The sequence below is a fragment of the Rhamphochromis sp. 'chilingali' genome (genome assembly GCF_963969265.1).
Source record: "Rhamphochromis sp. 'chilingali' genome assembly, chromosome: 1".
NCBI lineage: Eukaryota > Metazoa > Chordata > Actinopteri > Cichliformes > Cichlidae > Rhamphochromis > Rhamphochromis sp. 'chilingali'.
Window position 1 is genome coordinate 1369840 of NC_137929.1, and position 23396 is coordinate 1393235.

A 23396-nucleotide genomic window follows, 5' to 3' on the forward strand; every position below is an offset into this window, starting at 1 on the left:
ACAATAGACTGGACTGGACTCATAACTCAGACGCCCTCTACAGGAAAGGGCAGAGCAGGCTGTACCTGCTGCGGAGACTCAGGTCGTTTGGAGTGGAGGGCCCACTGCTGAAGACCTTCTATGACTCTGTTGTGGCTTCTGCTATCTTCTATGGTGTGGTCTGCTGGGGCGGCAGCATCTCTGCTGGGGACAGGAAGAGACTGAACAGGGTGATCCGAAGGGCCAGCTCTGTTCTAGGATGCCCTCTGGACCCAGTGGAGGTGGTGAGTGACAGGAGAACGGCGGCTAAGCTGTCATCCCTGTTGGACAACATCTCCCACCCCATGCAGCAGACTGTGACAGCACTGAGCAGCTCCTTCAGTGGGAGACTGCGGCACCCACGGTGTGGGACGGAGAGATTTCGCAGGTCTTTCCTCCCCACTGCTGTCAGACTCCATAATAAAGACTTTAACTGAACAAACACACACATCCACACATGTGCAATAGTACTAAGTGCAATAATCCTTTCTGTCATCGTTGTATTTTTACTCAGTTGTATATAGTATTTGTATTTGTATTCTATTTTTATCTTATTGTATATTTATTTTATTTTATTCTACTGTATATAGTATTTTATTTTATTCTATTCTGTACAGTTGTGTACTGTATTTATTCTTATTGTATTCTAATTTTTGCCTCATAACTTTTGCACTGTCCACTTCCTGCTGTGACAAAACAAATTTCCCACGTGTGGGACTAATAAAGGTTATCTTATCTTAACTGAGAGAAGTGACCCAGAAGTATCTGTGTAGCAGCCACAATGAATCCAGATCATGAGCTTTATTAACTGATCAAAGTCTCTTCTTTCATCTTCTGTATCATTCAGTTTGCATTGGTAATGCCCATTATTGTAATGCTTTTTTAAGACCAGCAAAACTTTATTTCACTTTGGGTTAGCTGGGATAAGTGATGGATGGAGGGAATTTTACTTCAGCCACAGAAATCCTAAACAGGAAGGAGGAGCAGAGTTACAGTGGATCACTATCCAGCAGGGAAACAAGGTTTATTTCAATTTCTTGGCCATGAGTGAGATTTACTGAGTGGGCAAATTAGGGAGACGACACCATCAGATCCCGAGCCCTCCATGTGTTAATCAAGTGTGCTACATCCATAAATAATGAATAAATTAGGAGCTAAAGCTGAAAGGACAGTTTATTTGTACCATCTTCACGTGAACACATTCAAGAACATCACAGATGAAGAAACATTAAAAACTTCCACACTACATAAAGCAAGAAAAATAGTTTTTCTTTCAGGTGGTTTCAGAAAAACAGAAACATCAAACATCTCCAAGACTCTCTTTGAAAGAACTAAAAACCTTTGTTCTCATGGTCCAATCATGAGTGAACTCCCCGATGAAGCCTTGTGTGCTAAAACATGTCAGAGTTTTAAAGGTTAAACATGAGTTTCCAAAACGTTTTGCTGGAGAACAATGAACTATTTGACTGAGTTTCAATCATTTACAGACGAGCAAAACCAGGACAGAGAAAAAAGGACAAAACTGACTCAGTAAAACAACAGAAAAGAAGATCCCATGTAGATCTGTATTATGTAGAAGTTCAGCCCAGCAACCAGTTCAGTTCAACACAAGTTTAAATGATTCTATCTGAACTCTGTGGAGCCTGATCTCAAGCTTTTTGAGTCCGACACAGAAACCAGAGGATCTTTCTGTGTCTTCAGATTCACTGTGATCCAGTGATGGGAGTGATTTCAGCCCTGAGTGATCGCGCTGATGTTTGCACAGAGCAGACAATGAGGTGAATGTTTGGGCACATTGGTAACAGTGAAACAGTTTATTAGTAACGTGGGATCGTTTGTGTGCAGAGTATGAACTGAGATTCCTGAAGCTCTTGTCACACTGGTCACAGCTGTAGTTTCCTTCCATGTGTGCACGTTCATGAATGTTACGATTACCTGACTGTGAGAAGCTTCTCTCACAGTGTCTGCACTTGTGTGGTTTCTCTCCTGTGTGGACTCCTTTGTGTGTTTTAAGCTTCCATGCAGTGGTGAAGGATGACCCACACTGATCACAGAGGTGCTTTTTAACCCCACTGTGAATCAGTTCATGTCGTTTTAACTCACTTGGTGTGGTGAAGCTTCTCCCACATTCTTTGCAGTATTTCAGTTTGTCTCCAGTGTGTCTACGTTGATGTACTTTTAGGGTCTTTTGCCAACTGAAAGTTTTTCCACAGAGGTCACAATGAAAGTCTTTCCCACCACCACAGTGATGACAGGGTTGAGAACTGGATCCATCTGTGTCGCTCTGCTTCTAAACAAAGACACAAAGACAGTGTAAGTCAGTCCTTCAACATTTGTATCCTGAACGTCGCCTGAAATAAAGAGCATCTCTGCAGACGTCCAACTACATTTGACTGTTTCAGTTAACACACTCAGTTTACTGGGCTGCAATAACTACAATACTACCACCATAATACTACAGTAATACTAAAATCATAACTGAAAGGAAAATCTGAATAATCACTCAGAGCTGCTTTTCCATGCAGTAGAATTGCTAACATGCTAACACAGTTTAATGAGCAGAGTTGTTCCAAACAGTCAGGCTAAAATGACAAGATATAAATACATACCTCACAGTAGCTGCACTTGTAGAGTCTCTTTCTGGTGTGGATCTGTTGGTGTCGTCTCAGGTGATGTGGAGATTTAAAAGTCTTCTCACACAGGTCACATTGATAAGGTCTCTCCTCAGTGTGGGTAAACATGTGTCGTTGTAAGTCTGTGTGAGTTATAAACTCTTTGCCACACTGTTCACAGCAGTACACATCATGTCTGGTGTGAATGCGTAGGTGTGTATTTCGGCTCCCTCTCTGACTGAAAGTTTTTCCACAGATGTCACAGCTGTATGCCTTAATTCCAGAGTGGGTAACTAGATGACTCTGTAAGTGGCTACTGCGAGTAAAAGCTCTGCCACACTGATCACAGCTGTACGCTTTAACTCCACTGTGGATGAGTTGGTGTGTTTTTAGGGAACGCTTCAAGGAAAAAGACTTTCCACACAAGTCACAGCTGAACGGTCTCTCTCCAGTGTGGATGACCTGATGCTGTTTTAGTGAAGCCCTCACAGTAAAACCCTTCCCACACTCGTCACAGGTGTGTTTTTTCTCTCCCTTTCTTCTGTGAGGTTTGTCGGCCTCCTGAGAGCGCTGACTTCTGGCTCCATGTTGGTCCTGCAGTGACAGAGATACAAACAGAGGCAGTGAGTGAAATGCAGTCGTGGAACAAACTCAACCTTCAAACTCCATTAACACTAGTTTTAAACCTGAAGGTGGAGCGTGGCACCAAACACCTTAAAGGTCTCTTATCCCCACCTGCTGGTAGTTCTAACACATTACATCCAACCTGCTGTTAAAGATAATTCATGACTGTTCAAACACTAAAATCATGCACACACACACACACACACACACACACACACACACACACACACACACACACACACACATTATTTTATAATTTAGATTATTTTGTTGTTTCCTATTACATATTTCTATAATTTGTATAGATTTATACAGAATTATTCAGTGATAATAAATCCTATGTTTGTTTATTCTAAAGGAACCCCGTTAGCTTCCACAACAGATGTTGCTCGTCTTCCGTCAAATACTCACATAAAATATTACACAATAAAGTGGATTCAAGATATCCACATAATTTCACTCTTACATCCACAGTGAGGTTTCACAATTGTTCAAATATAAGCAATCAATAATAATAATAATAATATCAATAACATTGAGGCACATTACACAAATTTCAAAAACAAATCATGTCTTACAATATTTACAACAACTAAAAGCTCTGTAAATCGGCTTTTAAGTGTTCATTGAAGTTTTGAATAATTCTCTAATTTTTTAAGGCAACTTATTCCACTTAAAAGTTGCTCTAAATGTAACAGTTTTACAAAACGTTACTTTTAACTCGAGCATTTACTAAATTGCAGCTTGTTGAAAACTGTGTAATATGATGATGTATTTCATCTGGATACTGCAGCTGAGCAGAATAAATGTGGTGTGTTTAACAGAATTGCTTTCTTTAGAACTACAAGTAAGCCATAGAATATTTTAGCCTGTACAGGAAGCCAAGAAAGGTTATTATGCATTTTATCAATATTAGTATAGTATGAACATCTTCACACTAATCTGGACGCCTTATTCTGGACTAACTGAAGTCTGTTAAGATCTGTCTTATTAGCTGCTGACCAAATGATTGAACAATACTCCAGATGAGACATTACTAGTGCATTAATGACATCTTTCATAATGAAGAAGTGATACACAAAGAGCATTTCATAGCCATAGCTATGCCTTGTCGGCAGAGTTATGTGACATTAGTGATGTTTGTACTTTCAGCGTTAACTTGGTTTTAAAGCCTTTAAAATATACGCCGTTCAATAGTCGACCTTCATCTGACAGAGAATGTGATGATTTTGTGGATAATTAAAGTCAGTCATATATCCACAAACACAACAAGCTGAAAGTCAGTGATGCTGCTCGGTTTGCAGTCCTGAACATCACGGCACAAGCAGGATCCACTGCACTGTTAATGTTAGCTGTGTTATATTGCTGCCTCTGTTCGGTGGTGTCGAGCCAAACGCACTTTAACGTGTGTTTGAACGAGCTGACGGTTCACTCGTTAAGCTGAAAGAAAGATGCTTTAATCACAGCAGTCACACATGTGTCCACTGCACCATCTGGAACTCTTCTTGTTTACACTCGTAATAACACAAACACTAAATCCTGCTTCTCTGGTGCTGTTGTGTAGCAGTGTGTACACCTGAGACTGTCACCTGTCTGTCTGTCCTGCACTCTCTCTCTGTTTCTTTCTCTCTGATTGTGGAATAAAAGTATGAACATGTGTTTATAAGTTACACTTGTGTTTGAATCCTGCAGCTTATCACACATTTGATTTCCATGTGTGACGACTGCAAGTGTCCAGAGTGAGGACAGACTGAGGGACCCACTGCTGCACATCATCTGTGAGGCTTTGCAGCCCTGATGATCCACCAGGACAAACTCAGCAGTGTGTGAGGAAGAGGAGGAGGAAGAGCCAGCAGCAGCTGACAGATGGAGAGAATAGACAGACTGTTCCCTGTTTGTGAAGGACTGCTAGGAAAGTTTAACATAACTGTCTGTGCTGAATCAGTCTTATTAGGTAATGTTCAAATAATGTGATCATCCCAGTGTTTCTGCTCCGCGGCTGCTGAGTGAGCCCTCATCTGGGACTCTCCTCAGCTCTTTCCGGGACAGTGGCGCAGCTGCCCCTCTGTTGGTCTTCCTTGGTCTCTTGTGTTCTGCGGGCCTCTGGATGTCTGGAGTTTTGATCTCCTCCACACCTGCTTCACGCCCTGGAGGACGGGGCTGTGGCCCCCCCACACCCTCTAGCAGATTATTACATGAAGGAACCTTTTAAAAAAAACAAAAAACAAGCGCGTCCATGCTCACAGGTGTACACACGGGTGATCACACCCACAAACTACACCCTTTTTGGCTCCTACCTCAAAGCACACTGTGTTCTGTTGATCTTATGTGCTGCACAATAATGTTTAACATTTAGTATTTACTGTCATATTCCCATATATCATTGTGATGTTGTTTATTCTATTACTCTTGTTCTCTTCTGCTTGTTTTCTTTTTTCTTTCTCAGCAGGTGATCCAGGTGATTGATATATGCATTTTTTTTCTCTGCCCGTTCTGTTGGTTTTTGTCTTTTGCCCTTCTCCCCCGTCCCTCTTCTCAGCTGTTTCTCTTTCCCTCTTTCTTTCTCCCCTTCTTTCCCCCAGTCAAGTCTGTCCCGTATTCAGTAAGTGAAAATAAAATAAACAATAAAAGGTGAATCAAATGGACCATTACGGCAAGGCTGGGATGGTCAGTTTGGTAAAGTAAATCCGTTGGGCATCTTTCTTTGCCTTTAGACAACAATTCTGATGCAAAAGAGCCAAACGGGACAGGCAAAAAAAAAAAAAAAAAGGTAATGTTCAAATAATGTGATCATCCCAGTGTTTCCAGTGTGGGAGAAAATACTCAGGGCCTTCAAGTTACACACTATGAAAGGCAGCAACAAGTTTAATGTTCAGAAACCTAAAGTCTGTATCAGCAGCAGAATGGAGCTAAAAATAAATGTTGGTTTCAGTTCTATGAAGCTTTGAGTATTTTGGATCAGTAGCTGCTGTGTTTGTTGCATCATATTGCTGTAACTGTTTATATGCTTTATATATTCTGAGCTAAGTTGATCTATAGTGTTACATCATATTCTATAAGGATGTTATGTGTTTGTAGACTTTCTGCCCAGTTTGACCCATTTAGCAGAAGTCAGCCTGTTTAAGGCTCTGATATCTATTCTGTGTGACTTAAAGCAGTTATGACATGGTCTGATTTTCTCACCCAATAAAGGAATATTTCATATATCAGTCTACTCTTCATTCTATCAGACACAGTTATCACAGCTCCTACATTTGCTTTTTACACATATATGTAAGCACTGAGCCAAATTTAGTACCAACATATTAAACAAACAATATTTGTCTCTTATATATGATACATCTGTATACACACTGTCACAGATACTTGTCTGTGAGTGAAGTGATTAATATAATAACTATAATATTGGCCATATTATATTTACATTACCACAGTGAGATGACTTTAGTCTCATGAACAACATCAGCTAATTGTTATTTACAGCTAATCTTAAACGACTGTTCAGCACAGAAATGAAGCCCAACAATCATGTTTCACAGTCCTGTGGTCTCAGCCTCAGATACTCATCAAATCACACAGAGCTCATGTAGAAACAAATGAACTAAATATGTTCTCCTTCATTTCTGTCAAACAAAGCTGTATGAAACGTTTCCAGCTGTTAGTATCATGGTTGCTAGGCAACCTGGGCAGCGCGACGGAGGCTAGACGTCCCATTTCACGAGCCTACGAGCCTCACACTTCGGCCTTAGCGGTCTTTGAGTACGCGGCCCTTGAGGACTTTAAAGCTGCAGAACCTGAATCGGGATACAGCCATGATGATCTCCAGCCTCGTGCTCGCCAACATTCTCACCTGAGTTAAGAAGACGATCACTGAAATGGTCTCAGCAGGTCCTTTGATGACAGCAATGAAATGCAGTGGTAAGGCTTTTTGGGGATTAAGTTCGTTTTCATGGCAAAGAAGGACGATGCAGTTCATCTGATCACTCCTCATAACATTCTGGAGTGCAGGCAAAATGCTATTATAAAAACTTAAGCAGCAACTTCTCCAGGTTCCAATATTTATGCAATTCTCAAACCTTTTGGCCACGACTGTATAACCTCTTCTGAAGTTTAGTGGATATTATACATGGTTATGCTCAGGATGTGTCGGCCAGTTTCCACTGGAAACGCCTTTTGGTTAAACTGTCAGCGAGGAATTTGCATTTGCACTGTTACATTTTTATATAACTTTAATGCACATAAACAACAGCTGCTTGTTTCAGTGAAAATACATTGATGGGTTTTTAATAAAGTTGTGCAGCTGTAAAGTATTTTGTCTGCTGTCAATTCTATCGTCAGCTACATCGTTATGGCAAATGTTCAAATGTATATGGTGATAAATATCTTTGGTCATATGGTCCTGCTCTGTCTGTCACCTTCTGTGTTGAGCTCATTGTTTCCTCTGTAGTGGCTGAGCTGAGTCCAAGTAGCTGAAAATGTTCCTCTGCTGCTCCGTCAGACTCTCCTCCTCCTGCTGATCAGCTGGGACACAAAACAGATCTTTGTTAGGCTCCACACTGCACTGAAGAGTCAAAGTGTCTCATATGTTCATCTGACAAGTAAAAGAACACATTTTTGTTTCCCGAGGTGGGCAACTTGTTGGAAACAAACACAAAAGGTTTGAGCACTGATACCTGCCATTGCTGGCATTGAAAGATGCAACGCCAGCAATGTGGATTGTCAAGACTCAAACCAATCATCAAGCAAAGACAACAGGGATCATTTGTTTCTGTTTATTTAGCATTCACAGCATTTGTAGTTGCCTTCTGTGCAGGGGAAGTCCACGCACACTGTGTGGTACCACCATCCGCAGAAGGTGCATTCAACCTCTGTAAGAGAAACGAGATTGTCTGAGACTGAAATGATATTCACTAAAGAAGTGGTGATTTGTAAAACTTCACATTTTGATCCGGGACGTACTCTGCATGAAAACAAGCGCTCACTCTTCCTGCTCAACAAATGACAAGGGCGGAGCCTTATACCACGTGATACAGAAGCTGTGCCGTGTGATGCTAAAATTAGCAGGGAAACAACAACGGAGAGCACGTCAGGGATGACGAGAAAGTGACAGGAGAAAATCCGTCCCGGTCAACCACCCAAACATCAATAACGGGAACCTTATACAGCGCTTCCCTATACACGTCGAACTCCCGCAGGCACAAAGACATTACGGAGGCTATCACTTATCACCTGACCAAAGATATGGCTCCATCAACACTGTGCAAAACGAGGGATTTAGGAAAACGATCAACACCCTAGACAAACGCTACACAGTGCCGTCCCGCAACTATTTTTCTATTGTTGCACTACCTGCTCTGTACACGCAGCGTCGAGCAACGGTGGAGATGGAATTTCAAGCAGGACAACATTTTGCTGCAACAACAAAACGTGAGACATTTGTTGTTTTATGTTTATTTATTGTTATGAGAGAATCATGATCTCAATTCTAAGCCAAAAAATCGTGATTCTCATTTTATGCAAAATCGTGCAGCCCTAACATTAACACAAAACTATTGTTTCACCAGAGAAACACACATGAAGAGAGAGAGAGAGACAATAACAGCTACCAAACAGTCGTCATAATTCGTCACACAATGAGAAAAGGACAAATCAACAAGTAACAATGACTAATTAATATTAAAATCTGTAACATACATCCTAAAAAATTATTCAGGGGCTTAGTAAATATCATTATAATTCTAAGTTAGATGACCTTGATTAAATCTCTGAAAATCACAAAAGTGTTATCTTGAGTTGAAAATACTGAAAAGAATGCTTAAATTTTCAACACCAGTTTTTGAGTTGAACTGAGCTCTTTTGTTCAAGTTTATTTAAAAGAAAAAATTCTGTATTTGAAACACAGGGTGCATTATTTAAATCTACTCAATATATCTCATAGAAAGTACTCAAAATAACTGAGACACTGGTATTCATACTTATCATTGTCTTTAACTTTAATTATTAATGGTTCAAAATCAATATAATTTGGTCCCCCAATACTAACTTAAAACTTTGAGTAAGACTAATGACCTTTGGCATGTACCGCACGCGAGGAGCATGGCCTCATGGGAGATTTTCTGCACGTTGAACGAGACAGACACACATCCACTGCAGACTTGGTAACGTTTTCAGGTAAGTGACCAATTCTTACATTAGCTGTCTTTATCCACACCGTTCTTTTATAACATATTCTGAAGAAAGCGTTTGTCATGGTGGCTCACTTGGTGGCGTGTTTGTGCACGTTAATTTAAGTTTTCAACCCGTCTTCCAGTAAAGGCGGCGGGAAACCGCGCCCTTTTATCCTTTTACGTTCTGAGTCGCTATCTGCGTTCCGGGTAATTTGACCGGAATGTCCCGGTACCAGCGACCTGACCGTTTAATCGGGGGCATTTTAGGAACCACGTGGAAGCAGGTGTGCTCAGACATTTCTAGAAAATGGCCCTGTTGAGTCGCGGTGCGGGAGCTGCAGTAGTCACGCGGCCTGACTCACTCTGTCAGGTTGTTCAGGAGGAGATGAACAGACGTCATCAATGGCTTTGGTAACTAAGAAGACCTGCCCGCGGAACAGTTCATAGCAGTAACCATGCTGCTTAGCTTTCTTGTTCTATGTGGGGTCTTTCAGAGCATATAAGACGCTGCTTTCAGCTTTGTCCCGAACAGGGCCAGTTTTTGAGAGAACGCTGACAGGACCGCCCGGGTCAGCAGATTACCTCATCCAGGGCCGGTCCAAAGTACTATGGGGCCTTAAGTAAATTTAGACTGGGGGCCCTACTTCCTTTCAGATCCCAGAAAATAATGAAAAAAAAAAAGCTTTGGTCCTTTTGGTCAAGCCAAAAGTGCCATCATTTCCAGTATAGTTAGTATATAGTTGGTTAGTATAGTATAGTTCCAGAAACACGCAGTTTATTTAAATCCAGGTTGAAGACTCACCTATTCTCAGCTGCATTTGAATAAAGCACCAAATCCACACTTTTAAGCTTAAATGTCAAAACTTACATTTAACTACTGGTTTTATCTACTGTTGTGATTTTATGTGTTTTGATTTTATATACTGTTTTGTTTGTTTGTTTGTTTGCTTGTTTGCTTGCTTTAATCAATTTTAAATCATGCTTTTATTTGTTTTTGTTTCTAATGTCTCTGTAAAGCACTTTGAATCACCTTGTTGTTGAATTGTGCTATACAAATAAATTTGCCTTGCCTTGCCTAGTTACTCCCAATTTACATAAATAAATGTTTATTTCAATCCAAGCTAAACTTTCTTATAAGAGATGTTGTGGTAGATTACTCAGTGACATGTTTTGTAATGATAAAGTTTTGATTTGTATTTTTTCAGCACCATCTTCACCACCAGGAGAAAAAAATCTGCATCAACTACAAAGTAAAGCAGGTAATTTTACTCAGAGGACTTGATGTGTTAAATTTTGGAAGGATATGATATTGTTTTATACAAGCTGAGTAGTGGATGGTGATACCACCTAAATATTTATACTGGTTTTGTGGTGGGTTATTTTAGTCATACAAATGCCAAATCTAAATTTTGAGAATTTTTCAGTTCGGCAAATATATCGATGAGTTCATGGTCTGTCATCCAGTGTCACCATGAGTTTGGCGCAGCCCTTTAAGTGGGTATTCCCCTTGTGCGCGCAGCACTGAAGTATTTTAGTCCACGCCCACCTGCTGTGTGGGCCTCACCCTGGTCTAGTATAAGTTACGGTGAGACCAGGAAATCGGCTCTACCGTTTTTCTTCAGCCAGCCAGAAGATGTCCAGCAAGATCATTCGTCTGTGTCCATCCTGCCAGACCGGCTACATCATGTCGTGTGACCGACATGCCGTCTGTGTGGGCTGCCTCGGTCCTCACCATGCGGACCTCGCCCTCACACCTTAATCCTATTGCCGCTCCTGTTAGATCCTCCCGCCAGAGGAAAAGCAGCGAAGGCTGATGCTGAGGAGGCGTTCCCGCTAATAGAGGTATTCGCTGGAAGAAGCCATCGAGTTCTTCGATGGTGGGCCGGAATTGGATGATTCCACCCACCGTGAGGTAAACGGCAGTGGTGGCAGCTCCACTGCCTCCCAGCTGGGCAGCCTGGCGACAGAAGGGAGGCGGATGAGCGGACGCTCATCCACCCCTGGCCTTCATATGTCGGCGAGGACGCCGCTCCCAGTTGTTGGTGCGCTGCTCCTGGATCTGCCTGGCATCATCCAGGAGGCAGCTGGTGAGAAGGGACTTCCCGTCCCTCAGCCTGCTCCACCCCCATCTGATGATCTGGCGGGAAGGTATGGCTCCGCTCACTCTCATTGCCCAGATCCCATCTGGCCTCAGTTCCCGGCGGTGATGACCTACCTCTCTGAGGCAGCAGCAGAGCCAGCGAAGATTAGAGCGCCGGTCTCTACCTAGGGCTTCACAGACCGGAGTTTTCCGCCTGTTCCCCCTCTAGAGCCGAGCCTCGCTTCAGTTTTCGGCACCAAAATGACCAAGGTCGTTGGACAGCGACCGGCCCATCCCGCCAAACTTGACCAGCTGATAGCAAGGTTCACTGATCGTGCACATCAATGCACTGTTCAGTCAGCTGCAGTGACTAACAACACTGCCTTGCTAGCGTTTGTCATCTCCAGGAAGGTGGAGGAAGCAGAGCTGCCAGAGGAGCTGAAAGGCTTTCTCTGTAAAGCCGCTGACACGATTCTGAATATGTGCACCACTTCAGCGGTATGTTCCTCTCGCATCGCTGCCTGGGCAACCTGGCTCCGCCTCTTCCCTCCAAGATTATACAATCTCACAGGGAAATAGTGCAAGCAATTCATAACATAAAATTTAGAAGCTTAGTGGAAGATAATACTTTATGTTAAGGTTTTAGTCTGCATACTGAACAACTCCACTTATATGGATTTATGTCTGGATGCGTAAATTAATCTTTTGCATGTTAGAAAATAAGGTCCAGGTTGCAAAAAATGGTAGATTTTTTTTTTTTTGATTGAATCAGAATTTTGGCCTTCAGATTTTTTTTCCTCTCCCATCCAGGTCAGTGCAGAGTTTCATAGGATCACGACCCTGAACCTTGAACCAAAGTTCATGTCATCGTTGGACTTGTATTCATCCAAACTCCTGTCCTTGTTTCAAGCCAAGAAAGCTGCTGCTGGACAACGCCACAGGGCACAGTTAAACCTTCTGCTTCAGGTAAGGAAGATTGCATTTTCTAACCACAAAAACGTTCCAACACAGCATTGAAGAGGCCCTTCCACTAAAAACGGCTTTTCTTAGGTTTCTGTTCAATATTTTAGTTCCACAGGTGTTCTTACCTTGATGGTGGGTGTGAAAACAGGTCAACAACAGAAAAAAAATAGTTATGTTAAAGCTAGAAATGGTAAGTCATGCTTTAAATGTGCAAATTTTGCCTCAGTTGAGACTTCCTGTTTTACAGAGTGGAAATTCCATCGAGAAAAAACGAGAAGTCATCATCAGATGTCTCATTGACCATCTGGGAGAGGATCCAAGTGCCTTAATCAAAACCTTTGAGGTTGGTGCAATAAATCTGTTTTAGTAGTAGTTTATTTTAGCTTGTGAGATCATAGAAAAGTTTTAAGATACTGTTCTAAAGAAGGGAAAAAAACACTTCAAAGCATACAAAAGAATAGCATTTGCTATTGCTATAAGATTTTGGAGCACAGTGTCTACATATTATGAGTACCGGTGATGTCATACAAATGAAACTTTTTGTTTCAATGTTTGGAAATATGTGAGCTTAAAATAGTTGTTTCTCTTTTTAAAGGACGGTGCTGATGCTGTCTTTGTTGAAGAGGCTTTGGCTGAGGAGGTGATGAAGATTTACCTGCTGCAGAATCAAGACAGGTCAGGCGAACCTACTGATGTGGGTATTGTTATTGAAGGCGTTACTGTTCTGGGCAAACTTGGGAATCTGAGCAAAGCCTGTTGATATCTTTTGGGACTGTGCTATGCTCTGGATCTGAAATACCCCAAGAATTTCAAATGCACATTTGAAGCATTTCAAAAAGTGTTCATGGAGCTGGATCCAGGAAACCTTTCTGTCAAGGTTCAAAGACTGAAAAATGACCTCTGTTCATTGTAGACAAAATTTCACAGGGCTGTTCTTAAAGTGTTAGACTTGTTAAGTGACATGTAATGCTCATCAAAAGGTTCAGTTGCGACATTGTTTTGACATTCCTGTTCATAAATAATGTTTGTACCATAAACTGTGTTTTTGTATTAACTTTCCAGATTCACATTAAGGTGTAAATGGGAGAGTATCTTCTGTATGGTTTTTTTTTTTTTTTTTTTTAGCGCAATCCTTTTTGAAACCTTTTTATTTAAATTATGGATGTTTTTTGGTCACTCTTTAGTTATAATCTTCCCAATTTTTTGGAATCAAAATAAGATGTTCAAAAACTATGTCACAGTGCAAATGTTTTTTTTGTTTTTTTTCAGGATTTATATTTTTTTTGGGATCTTAATTTTATTTTTGTCATTTGACCTTTTCTGAAAAGGTAAAGCACTGCGTTCACTTGAGCCACTTTTATTCTTTGTATGGCAGGTACATTTTTCTTGTTGTTAGCATCAATATGCCAGTTTTACAGAGTTTTATCAAGCATGCCAATTTGGATGCAATTTTATTATATAAGGCTGTTGTGACTGAAATTTTATCCAAGTTTTATCTACTGAATGTAGAACAGATTTCAGCTCACTGTGTTCAGAGAAGGAATCTGCTAAATGTGTGATTCACAAAAAAACTGTTTAAAATAAATCATTGTGAACAATGTTGAACTGACGTGGTTCTTTTTTCCTGTGTGTGTGTGTGTGTGTGTGTGTGTGTGTGTGTGTGTATATATAAAATAAACTTAATTGTAATTAACGTTTTTGCTTAAGTTAACTTAAAAATATTAAGTAAATTGAACCATTATTTAAAAACAAATAATTGTAATGGTGTAGGTTAAATGTGCCAAGCATTTCAGCATTTCCTAATTAATATTTTATGTACTTTGAACTTTTGGTTACTGTTGTTTTAACTTACATTTTCAATTGTATTTACTCAATTTTGTATGTTACTGTAACATCTTTAATTGTTCATAACAACTTATTCCATTTTAGTTGGATTTACTCAATTAATAAGGTGTATTTAAGAGATGTGATTGTTTTTGCATTTACTCAGTGTAAAAGTGTTGCACCAAAATATTTAAGTAATTATCAGTTTTAGTTCTTAGAGTGTAATGTATTGTTTGGAGTTTAGTCTGATTGGTTCAGGATGACCTGCCATTATCCAATCACACGTCTGCTTACCTGCATCTTTTCTCTTTTTTCTAACCTGAGCACCTGATGGCTTTGAACTTTTGTTGTCCATCTTCCATTGGTTTGAATTTTGCGCTCCAGTACAAATGCAAATCCCCCAACCCGAGGATCAGCACAATTAACCTAACAGCAGGCACGTGCAGGGGGGGGGGCTAGAGGGGCTTGAGCACCCGCCCCTTTCCTGATGGGTGCCCAAGGTGCCCTTTTGTTGAGGCAACTTTTTTTTTAAAAATTGTTTTTTTTTTGTTTTTTTTTATGTGTGTGTGCGTGCGGAGTCCTGTCTGTGCCCCTCAACAATAATATTTAACTATTAATCACAGTTTTGCTAAATAAAAGGATCTGGCTTGCATCAGTCACATGATCACATTTAACCAATGATCGCCCTTGACGGCAGAACGCGCTGGTTACGAGCCGGGAACGAGCTCACAAAGAGCACGCGCATTTTTAGCGGTCCAGAGCTGTAGGAGAAACACAAGTTAACTCAGAGACAGACTGATGCGACAAAACCAGTAAGTACAGTGGGGCAAAAAAGTATTTAGTCAGCCACCGATTGTGCAAGTTCCCCCACTTAAAATGATGACAGAGGTCAGTAATTTGCACCAGAGGTACACTTCAACTGTGAGAGACAGAATGTGAAAAAAAAATCCATGAATTCACATGGTAGGATTTGTAAAGAATTTATTCGTAAATCAGGGTGGAAAATAAGTATTTGGTCACCTCAAACAAGGAAAATCTCTGGCTCTCACAGACCTGTAACGTCTTCTGTAAGACGCTTTTCTGTCCCCCACTCGTTACCTGTATGAATGGCACCTGTTTGAACTCATCATCTGTATAAAAGACACCTGTCCACAGCCTCAAACAGTCAGACTCCAAACTCCGCCATGGCCAAGACCAAAGAGCTTTCGAAGGACACCAGGAAAAGTATTGTAGACCTGCACCAGACTGGGAAGAGTGAATCTACAATAGGCAAGCAGCTTGGTGTGAAAAAATCAACTGTGGGAGCAATCATCAGAAAATGGAAGACATACAAGACCACTGATAATCTCCCTCGATCTGGGGCTCCACGCAAGATCTCATCCCGTGGGGTCAAAATGATCATGAGAACGGTGAGCAAAGATCCCAGAACCACACGGGGGGACCTGGTGAATGACCTGCAGAGAGCTGGGACCAAAGTAACAAAGGTCACCATCAGTAACGCACTACAACGGCAGGGAATCAAGTCCCGCAGTGCCAGACGTGTTCCGCTGCTGAAGCCGGGGTGGAAACATCATGCTATGGGGCTGTTTTTCTGCCAAGGGGACAGGACGACTGATCCGTGTTAAGGACAGAATGAATGGGGCCATGTATCGTGAGATTTTGAGCCAAAACCTCCTTCCATCAGTGAGAACTTTGAAGATGAAACGAGGCTGGGTCTTCCAACATGACAATGATCCAAAACACACCACCTGGGCAACAAAGGAGTGGCTCCGTAAGAAGCATTTGAAAGTCCTGGAGTGGCCTAGCCAGTCTCCAGACCTCAACCCCATAGAAAATCTGTGGCGGGAGTTGAAAGTCCGTGTTGCTCGGCGACAGCCCCAAAACATCACTGCTCTCGAGAAGATCTGCATGGAGGAATGGGCCAAAATACCAGCTACTGTGTGTGCAAACCTGGTAAAGACCTATAGTAAACGTTTGACCTCTGTTATTGCCAACAAAGGTTATGTTACAAAGTATTGAGTTGTATTTTTGTTATTGACCAAATACTTATTTTCCACCCTGATTTACGGATAAATTCTTTACAAATCCTACCATGTGGATTCATGGATTTTTTTTTCACATTCTGTCTCTCACAGTTGAAGTGTACCTCTGGTGCAAATTACTGACCTCTGTCATCATTTTAAGTGAGGGAACTTGCACAATCGGTGGCTGACTAAATACTTTTTTGCCCCACTGTAGGTGTACAGCGCACACTGTAGTGTGTAGCACACAGGAGTATTAGCTTATTACGTACACGTTGGTAAGCTGTCTTGTTGCAACTGACGAACTGAAACAAACGAGCGTGCTGTGTGTGCAACAGCGCGACAAACATTATCTGTCCTTTTATTAACTGCACAAGTAGTGCTGGTCACAGCTGCTGGCTACCTGTGTAAGGCTGTCATGGGTCTGTAGCTCTGTCACCGTTTTAGGGAACATATTTAGTTTTAAAGTAAGTTTCCGGGCTTTTCCTGCCTTTCTGGAGGGATTATATTTCACTAAAAAACCATCTAATATGCATGTCCACATAATTATGCATTATTATAATTATAATATATTAAAAACATTTTTAAAGAACATACATTAAGAAGCAGATTATATTAGATTTATATTTTAAATAAGACAAAATTTGGATTTTACAGCAGTAAAATGATTGTATCTCTACAGTTTAAACATGTAATAAGCTTTGCCTCTGCACAGAGTGGATAGTGAAACAAATGGAATCATCATAAATACATTATTTCATATTTATTACTTCCCCCTCCTCTTTGCTTTATTATTGTAGCTCTAGTAATGAATAATAATGTAAGGATTCTGGATCAGCACCGTGATGCCCACAGTATATACAGTATTCTGAAGAAGGTCTAAAATGTCACTGTGTGTTTTATTTAGATGGATTTAAAAAAAAATATTACTCATGATATAACATTGTCCAGACATGCCTGGTAAGGACATGAGGAGGAAACAGCAGGAGCTGTGTGAGGCTACTAAAGGCAGTGCTATAACATTTTTCTGTCATCATTTTATTATAGATTAAGTGCAAGAGTTGTTAGGTGTGGATAATTAGATTATAGTTTATTGCAATAGCAAGTTGTGCCTTGTTCTCACATAGACAGCAAGTGCAGAGTGATATATGAAATGATGGGATGGAAGAAGAGAAGCAAAGAGTGATTCACAGGCAGAGCCTAAATTATTTCTCACAGTTTTTGTTGCCTTATGGTTCCAAGCGCTGTCACCAATCTTTGCATTTTGTTATTATCTCATGACACTTGTTTAATCAGCTACCATCTCTCCTGTGGACTTTTTAATGTCTACAGTCTCAGACCAACACAGCCCTGCCCTTCCCATATTAGATTCTTGATGAATGTGTGTTGTTGTTATTCAGCCTGGTTCAATGTGCTCCTTTTTAACTTTGAGCACCCGCCCCTTTAAACCTCTCTGCACAGCCCTGCCTAACAGACCTACACCTTAGTTCACAGATTCACTTTGTCTAAGGTTGATTTCTGGGATTTCACACAACCCAGGATTCAGATCGTGAATCCATGATGGGCTTGGATTTACATCATTATAAATGAAATGTGCTCTACTTGGAAGCAGCCGGCCCCGCCCCTTTTGACGGGTTGTGTGAGACTTTAAATCATCAAACTGTAAATTATAAATTAAATTGTTATTGATCCTTTACCCCGAGTCCTAAAGTGTAGATTTATTTTCTTACTCTTCTTATATTTATTGTTTGTTTACTTGCACCGCTGTAACTGCAGCCTCGTCGTCTCGTCTCTCTATATGCTGGACTGTCTGTAGCGGAGATGACAATAAAGTTTACTTTGACTTCAGCAGCGCGCAGGCGCACCGAGGGCTCTCGCGCTCACTTTATAGAATTTAGAAAAAACATGGGTGCAGATTATAAGTCTGTATCATAATATCTGTTTGTTGTGTTGTTTTTATTTTGCGAGTTGGTTATTAGATGCCGCTCCAGCCAGCCAGAGACTCCCCGCCGCCCCGCCCTCTCCTCCCTGTGCCGCCAGCAGCAGGCGCACCTCGCAAACGGAGGGCGCCCTTACTCCCAGCAAATGGCTGATAGAAAACCGATCGGTGCCTACGAATTTCCCAATATGCGCTGGCATGACGTCGGGGAAGCATGGGTACGACCGATTATTTTATTTTTTTCTTGCCCGTGATGTCCCCCCCACCACGATGCATTCTATTGGTTTGCACACTTACACACACCCAGCTGTGGTTTCCTGTTTTGCTGGACTCTGGAGAGCCCCGCCTTTAACGCTCTTCTCTCACAGAGAGCAACAGAAAACTTGGAAAAACTCCAGATTGACTGAACTCAGTTCAAAGTTACCTTGACACCTTTAGATGTGAGACGTAGTGATGGTCCGCTTGAAGCTGACGCTCCGGTGCGTGTGTCAGAAAGATCAACGCGCTGCTTCAGAAGCACCGTGTCGAGGCTTGATTCGTTTGGCCAGAGTCACGTGATCAGTGACGTCTGAAGCTTCGTTTAGAACGTACCTTTTTTTAAATCGAACTTTATTTAAACACAATGAGTATACAACATACAAACAGATGAAGTTTACAAAAGAACAGAACATGAACATACAGAACCAGGAGTAAAAAAATGATGATATGAGTAGGCGAAAAAAATCAACATATAAATATTGTTCTGAGAGGCTTTTTGTTGGTTGAGTCTGAAATTGATTGTATGTACAATTCATATCCTTATAAAAAGGCAGAAATATGGTGTTTTATTAATAAACTTACATTTATAGATATAAAATAGCTAAAAGTATTAACAAATTTTTATAAAAAACATTTATCATTCTTCCTGGGGAACTTAAAGAAACAGAATAAAACATTTTCCCATCGTAAAGAAAACTCCCTTAAAATATGGACAATAACAAACTGCTAAATTCTTCCAGAATCTCTGTGTAGAGGAACCAAAAGAGATGTGCCACAGTTTCTGGATGATCCCCACAGAAAGTTCAATTAGTATTTATGTCTCTTTTAAATGTTACCATATAGTGACTGGCTGGGTCACATTTATGAAGAATTTTATATGAGATTTCCTTCACCTTGTTCACAATTAGATATTTATGGGATCATCCAGACTGTCTTCCAGGTGATATCTGGAACATGTCGGTTCCAGTAAGATATTCTATATATGGGAGAAACATGATATCTTCTTGGAATAAACTACGTATTCTCTTATTGCTGTTACCAAGTTCCTGTGAAAAGCAGATTTTTCCCACTGCTGACTCAGCTGGATCAGGGAGAGTGACTGAGGCAGATATTGAGCTGTCAGTGTTTTTATATAACATTAAAGTCCCTGAGGGTATGGCACCAAGCACCATTGAGAATTCCCCAACACTGACGGGAAAATTATATAGTGTAAGGAATTCATTGTAAGTAAGTAGTACTCCCTCGTTAAATTTTAAAACTTAGTAGCGGCCGCCATTGTTGGCAGCTGAAATTTGGCTGGGCCGCGCTATGAATTCTGGGATATGGTGGGCAACGAAGGACACACCCGACCCATCCTTCAAAATCGGGGGAATGAAGGACGCATTTGAAGGAGTCGAGGAATCGGGACAGCCTTCGTCGCCTGGCTGTGACGTCATCGGCCTTCAAATGCGGCCTCCGGAGGATGCAGCCGACGTTTTGGGACACAGCTTGTGTGTCTTTGTTGGTCATGTGACCTCCCAGGGACTACACATGGAAACGAGCAGTTTAGCTCAAATCTGGCAGGTTTCCATCGTCTGTTTTTGTCCTGATGTCCATGAACATGAACACTGTCCCTGTCAAACACGTCCAGATAATCTGATCCAGTGTTGTTCTTCTTCTGTGGTGTTTGTGATGGAGCAGCAGCTGCTGATCCTGATGTCCTCCACCAAGGGGGCAGCAAATTCAGCTGACTGTCATCATTTATTAAAAAGATGTAACAATGTGACATAATGCAATATAATAGTGTCAGTTACACATTGTGGGTTGCACTGTGGCCAGAATGGACATTACCTCCTGCCTAATGGAAGCTGTCAGCCATCCTGCAACCATGAATTAGATAAGCAGAAGTGAAGGGATTGTTAACAACAATTTAATAATAAAATGTAATGTGATAGTTGCACTTTATTAGCTCCCCACAATCGTATGAATAATAACCATGAATGCACTGCATGCTCATAGCAAGTTCTTTAGGTTTAAAGTGAGATCCTGCTTTAAAGGGCGCTTCATCTGCTGGGAATGACATGTTTCTTCTAGTATGTAAGGCTCAGCCCATCTTACTGGGACTTACTTTTGTAGATCCACATGCTCTAAACCTGCTGCTCCATGATTGGTGCAGAAGCTTTAAGCTACTATTAACAAATAATGACCATGGACTTAGTTGTTACTACAATAACTTATCATTGAGCAACTTTTAATTTTACTTGTAAAACTATGCAAGTAGAATTGAATGGGGCACAGTGAGCTGAGCACAGGCCCACTCTGTGACACTCAGAGGTTTGTGGATATCATACTGAGAGTATTGGACACAGTGCAGCCAGCTTGCAGCCACTTTCCCACCACTTTAGCACAATGTTTACATGAGACTCAGCCACACTAATGTTCCTGGGCAGACATGTGGTGCAGCATGGCTGATGGCACTGTACCTGCAGCTGTCATGGACAAGAACCACTCAATACCTCACCCAAGCCAAGCCTGTGCTGATGTTGTGATCTGAGACCGAGACACTAACCCAGGATCATGATATGATGTTGTGAGAGTTTCACTAAGAATTAGCTCTGATTACAAGATTTCAATCTATCGTAACTCTAATTTGTATTTACTTCAGTTTGTTCATCTTGGAGCTGTGTGCAGCTGAGGACAGTCTTATTATTACCAGGTGAGGATATGTAACAGCCACAGTCTGTAGAGATGATGTCACCATGGAGTGGTGATGTCACTGGAGCTGCCAATATGTGCTCCAGCCAAAGCTACACCAGAGGGTTGTGCTGTGTAACAGGTTGGTGCAGGTGGTGTTATCTACATTTGAACATTAGGCAACAGTCTCATGAAGACACTTTCTATTGTTCACTAAAGACCAACAATAACAGAGACAAAGGGAGAGCAGCAGAACTAGTGCTAACAATTAGCACTGCTAGCCTGCCCACCAACACCAGCTAATGTTCTAAAAACGATGATCAATGATTTTGCTGTAACGGCTCCAGCTGTCTGTGTCAGGGACACGTTGGAGATGAAGTGAGTGATCCAGTGACAAAGGTTTGGAAAGCTGCAGTCAGCTGAGACTAAAGGAGTCACCTGACCGAGAGACCAAATGTTTCACTGAGAACGTCCAGATGAACAGAATCAACCTTTGGGATAATCTGTTCCACACATCCATGTTTCACTTACTGCATTATATTTCCTCATTGCTGTGCACACAGGCCTGTGGCTTATAACCAACTCCAAGTTCAGACTCAGAGGCTGCTGAAGCTGTTTTCTGGAACAGAGACGTGTTGGATATAAAAGCAACTCTTCTTTATGTGTCAGCACTGAGGAAAGGAGCAGCTTCGTTTCTAAGTGTATGAAGGACTGTAGCAGTGTGTGTGTGAGCTTTATTTCACAGACAGAACCATGTCAAAAACACAACTTCAGGTAAAAACAATACAAAATCAAAGAGTCTGATCAGAAGGATTAAACAGAGGAGTGTGGGACTGTTTTTAACAGACAGCAGGTTAAGCCAGGCTGGAGGAGTAAACTGAGCCTCGGTGTGAGCAGCAGTGTGTTTGACAGGAAGCTGAGATAAACAGTCTGGAGCCCATTTAGTGCTTCATATGAAAGTGTGAGGATTTGAAAGCAAATCTAAAATCAAGCAGGAGTCAGTGTGAGAATGATTTGTGCTTTTCCTCAGTCAGATGCTGGGAGTTTCAGTTCATCCATGTTCAGCGTGCTGTGCTTTGTGTAACAGGAGAATATGACAGTATAAATCAAGTCTTCATGTCACTGAAAGCCTCCACAGTCTGCTATGGAGGTGCATCAGTTTGGATTTACAAGAAGAACATTTCTTAAACCTGCCACAAGATGGCGCTCCAACAGAAGGGATGTCCACAGTGTAACACAGACACACACATACTGTGTGAATGTGTGAGTGAATGGGCTTTCAACACAAGGCTTCTGCTGCTACCTTTAATGACATAATTAGCTAACAAGAACAAACTGTTAATTACCACCAAAGAACGGCTCCAGATTTTAGCTGCTGACCATTTTGTGAAACGTTGATTACATCAGCTTATTGTTGATTTTTCAACCTTAATATCAGCTGCTTTAAAGGAGCCTGGTTCTCTGGCAGTAACACTTTTCTTCACTAGATGCAGTGCAGGCACAGTCTGTGTTTCTAAACTACACACTAATGTTCATTGTTGTGCAGCTAAATCCTCCCTCTGGATGGGAAGAATCCCTGTCAGGCTTCAAACACCTGGCTTGGTGTTCTGGAGCTAATGTGTCACCTGTGAGGACTCTGAGATGAACACACAGCAGACACTTCAGTTCTCCGTCTGTGTGTCCTCAGTTTCCCAGCATGCCTTGGCTGTGGTGGTGGAGGTGAATGAGGGGGAACATGCTGCTCTGTCAGCACTCAGGTTTCATACCTGGTGATCTCAGAGGACAAAGCGGCGTTACAGCAGCGCACGTTGATGAGACCTGATGCTCTGAACAGTTCAGACTTCAGCCTCACTCTGAGAAAACAAACGACTGACTGTCAGCAGCAGCAACTACACCTGCTCCATCAGTGACGGAGAGAAGAACTGAGACTGAGAGACATACAGCTGCAGGTCAAAGGTCAGAAACGCCCGCTCTTTGTACGGGTCAGGAGTTAGTACTGCAGAGGTCAGAGGTCAGCTTGCTGACAAACCATTTGAAACAGTTTGGAGCTAAAAGCACAACAGCAGAGGAAAGAAGAGACACTGCAGAGATGATGCAAAATATTGTGTTTTGTTCTCAGCTGTCAAAAAGTGTAACACACGTGTTCCAGCACAGCCTTTGTGTACTTTCACTTCTCCATACTGTCCATTGGAAATCCTGTTTGTTACTTTTTGATTT

At 41.5% G+C, this 23396-nt stretch overlaps 1 protein-coding gene and 1 long non-coding RNA gene across 3 annotated transcripts; one reads left to right on the forward strand and one right to left on the reverse strand.

Annotated features, from left to right (window-relative positions):
• Positions 1–1173: 1173 nt before the first annotated feature.
• LOC308398391 (uncharacterized protein) lies at positions 1174–18777 on the reverse strand. Of its 2 annotated transcripts, none has more exons than XM_080884984.1 (4): positions 18673–18777; positions 7670–7775; positions 2628–3224; positions 1174–2305 (listed from the first exon to the last, which is right to left on the reverse strand). In XM_080884984.1, exons 2-4 carry the CDS (start codon positions 7685–7687, stop codon positions 1616–1618), a joined length of 1305 nt encoding a protein of 434 aa, XP_080741110.1. In that variant the 5' UTR covers positions 7688–7775; positions 18673–18777; the 3' UTR covers positions 1174–1615. The 2 variants fall into 2 exon arrangements, with proteins under 2 accessions (XP_080741110.1, XP_080741111.1); XM_080884985.1 differs by lacking the exon at positions 18673–18777 and adding an exon at positions 8214–8271 and having other exon boundaries at positions 7670–8122.
• LOC308399306 lies at positions 9355–13451 on the forward strand. Its single transcript, XR_013972118.1, has 5 exons — positions 9355–9425; positions 10627–10680; positions 12312–12467; positions 12712–12807; positions 13060–13451. It is a non-coding gene; the product is annotated as an uncharacterized lncRNA (long non-coding RNA).
• Positions 18778–23396: the final 4619 nt, after the last annotated feature.

Bases quoted from the DNA above. Each gene is read 5' to 3' on its own strand.
- LOC308398391 (XM_080884984.1), bottom strand. The intron at 2,306-2,627 runs GTATGTATTTAT...TTTGTTTAGAAG, and splicing joins ACAAGTGCAGCTACTGTGAG to CAGAGCGACACAGATGGATC.